Below are 2,129 nucleotides of genomic sequence, written 5' to 3'. Positions count from 1 at the left end.
CGAAAATGTATGGTTAAAAAATAAGGAAAAATTTTGAATTTGTGTATAATATTATTTTCTTAAAGAATATGTGGTTGAAATGATATCAAAACACTGTTAAAAAATGCATTTTTCCAAAAGAATGGAGCTGAAACAAAGGATAAATCAAACCATTATTCTACAACACCCTTAAAGTCTACAAGCTATGGATAGATTCCTATAGTCATAACATATTTGCACTTATTCGAACATAATTTCTTTAAAATGAAAATAATAATCCTTTTTTTTTTTTTTTTTTTAAATATATAGGAGAACAAGATGCCATTTTATCTATTCTCATACCTATTTTCGTAATTTAATTACATCTATCTCTCTCTATATATTCCATCCCATCTCCCGCAGCTTTTTTCTCCCCTCTGTGCACTAGAGCTTCACGATTCTCTCTCCCATTTTACACACAGTACACGCACTAACAGTGCTATCAAACATCTATATCCACACGAATCCAAGCTCAATACGAAATTTAAATGGGATTTCCAGTGGGATACACTGATATTTTTCTACCAAAACTGTTGGTTCACCTACTAACAATCATGGGATTCATTCGCAAATCAATTTGTGCAGTGTTTTCTTTACTGGGCCTCAGTGATTTCCTTGAGCCTGAAATGGCGTACCCGACCCAGATGGATACTGAACCGGAGCCCCGTTCCGTGTCAGCTGTGCTGATCCGAGAGCTTCTGCCAGTGGTGAAGTTCTCCGACTTGGTCGTATCGGATCAACCAGATAACTGTGCTGTTTGTTTGTATGAATTTAACGGCGATGATGAGATCCGACGGCTGACGAATTGCCGACATATATTCCACCGGAGCTGCCTGGACCGTTGGATGGACCATGATCAGAAGACATGTCCACTCTGCCGGACGCAGTTTATACCGGAGGACATGCAGGAGGCATTCAATGAGAGGCTGTGGGCGGCTGCCGGCATTTCGGACTTCTACGGCGAGTATTCGCCGATTACTACGGGTTTGTAGTCCTCTTTTTTATATTTTTTACTCTTTTTATGGGGGCGAGGGGGTTGATGTGGTAAATGTAAATATTACAATGAAAAATAAAAATGAAGAGGAAAATATGGATTTTAATATATTTTTGGTTCCTATTGAATTTTTGTATTTCGAGGCTCTCTTTACTTTTTTAATTGTTTTTGGTTTTCATGATGGCGTGTTGTCGATGAATTTTTAATGGCAAGAGTTATTTAACGCTATCCCATTGATTCATTGTGTGACTTATCGGGAACGCAGGTCGGTTGAGTTATTAAAGTTATCTTCGTCAATCTAAAAGATATGTCGAGGACGATTTTCAAGTGTAAAAGAAGTTTATCTGGTGACGGAACTATTATAAAGTAATATATACTTGCCAACCATTGGCAATCGAAATATGCTAAATATTTTATCCTTAACTGAGTCTTCATCGTCTAAGGATTCTTAAGCCTTTTTTAAGTAACAAAAATATGTTGATTTGTCTAGTTTTATTGAACTCGTTATTAAATACATTGATTCAACAATAGCAAATTAGAATTTACTTTAAATAAGTTTGAGCCTCATTTTTTTAAGGATAAATAGACTTTATAATAGTAATTTATTGAACATTGTGTGATTAAAAAAAAATTGGATTTTTGTGTAAAATTATTTTATGAGAGAATGTGATTAGTAATGAGTATGAGGAAAAATAAATTTTTAAAAAATGGGTAATATTATGGATAAGCAAAACAAGTAATGGGATTTTTTTGGGAAATATATCATTGCTTAATTTATAATTAAGTACAAATTAGCTGTGTGATTAAAATGGATGATAGGAAATGTAATCAGGACCTACTAAATATGGAGATAGTTTGGAGGTGTTGGAGCATTACCGGTTAACTCGGATCTTGTCTTCCAATCTTAATCAAGCCTCTTGTGGAAGATAAAGTGTGTCAACTTAGGAGTAATTTGGTACTTGTTTGATTTGACGTGTATGATCGTATAGTCTCAATCAAAATTATGTATGCACTTCTGTTTGGTACATATTAAAATTTGAACTTAATTTCAAGTCAAAGTCAACAATTAATTTTAACCTTGCATTTCATGAGGATCATTACTTTGCAACCACACATT

At 34.2% G+C, this 2,129-nt stretch overlaps 1 protein-coding gene across 1 annotated transcript; it reads left to right on the top strand.

Moving 5' to 3' along the window:
• Positions 1-362: 362 nt before the first annotated feature.
• LOC111375667 (E3 ubiquitin-protein ligase RHA1B-like) lies at positions 363-1,140 on the top strand. The gene has a single exon (XM_022998531.1). The coding sequence runs from the start codon at positions 507-509 to the stop codon at positions 1,008-1,010; it is 504 nt and encodes a 167-aa protein (XP_022854299.1). The 5' UTR covers positions 363-506; the 3' UTR covers positions 1,011-1,140.
• The last annotated feature ends 989 nt before the right edge of the window (positions 1,141-2,129 follow it).

This window comes from Olea europaea, unplaced genomic scaffold, assembly GCF_002742605.1.
Source record: "Olea europaea var. sylvestris unplaced genomic scaffold, O_europaea_v1 scaffold14015, whole genome shotgun sequence".
Classification (NCBI taxonomy): domain Eukaryota; kingdom Viridiplantae; phylum Streptophyta; class Magnoliopsida; order Lamiales; family Oleaceae; genus Olea; species Olea europaea.
Note: the sequence above shows the minus strand (reverse complement) of the source record. Positions and strands in the feature narration are given on the sequence as shown.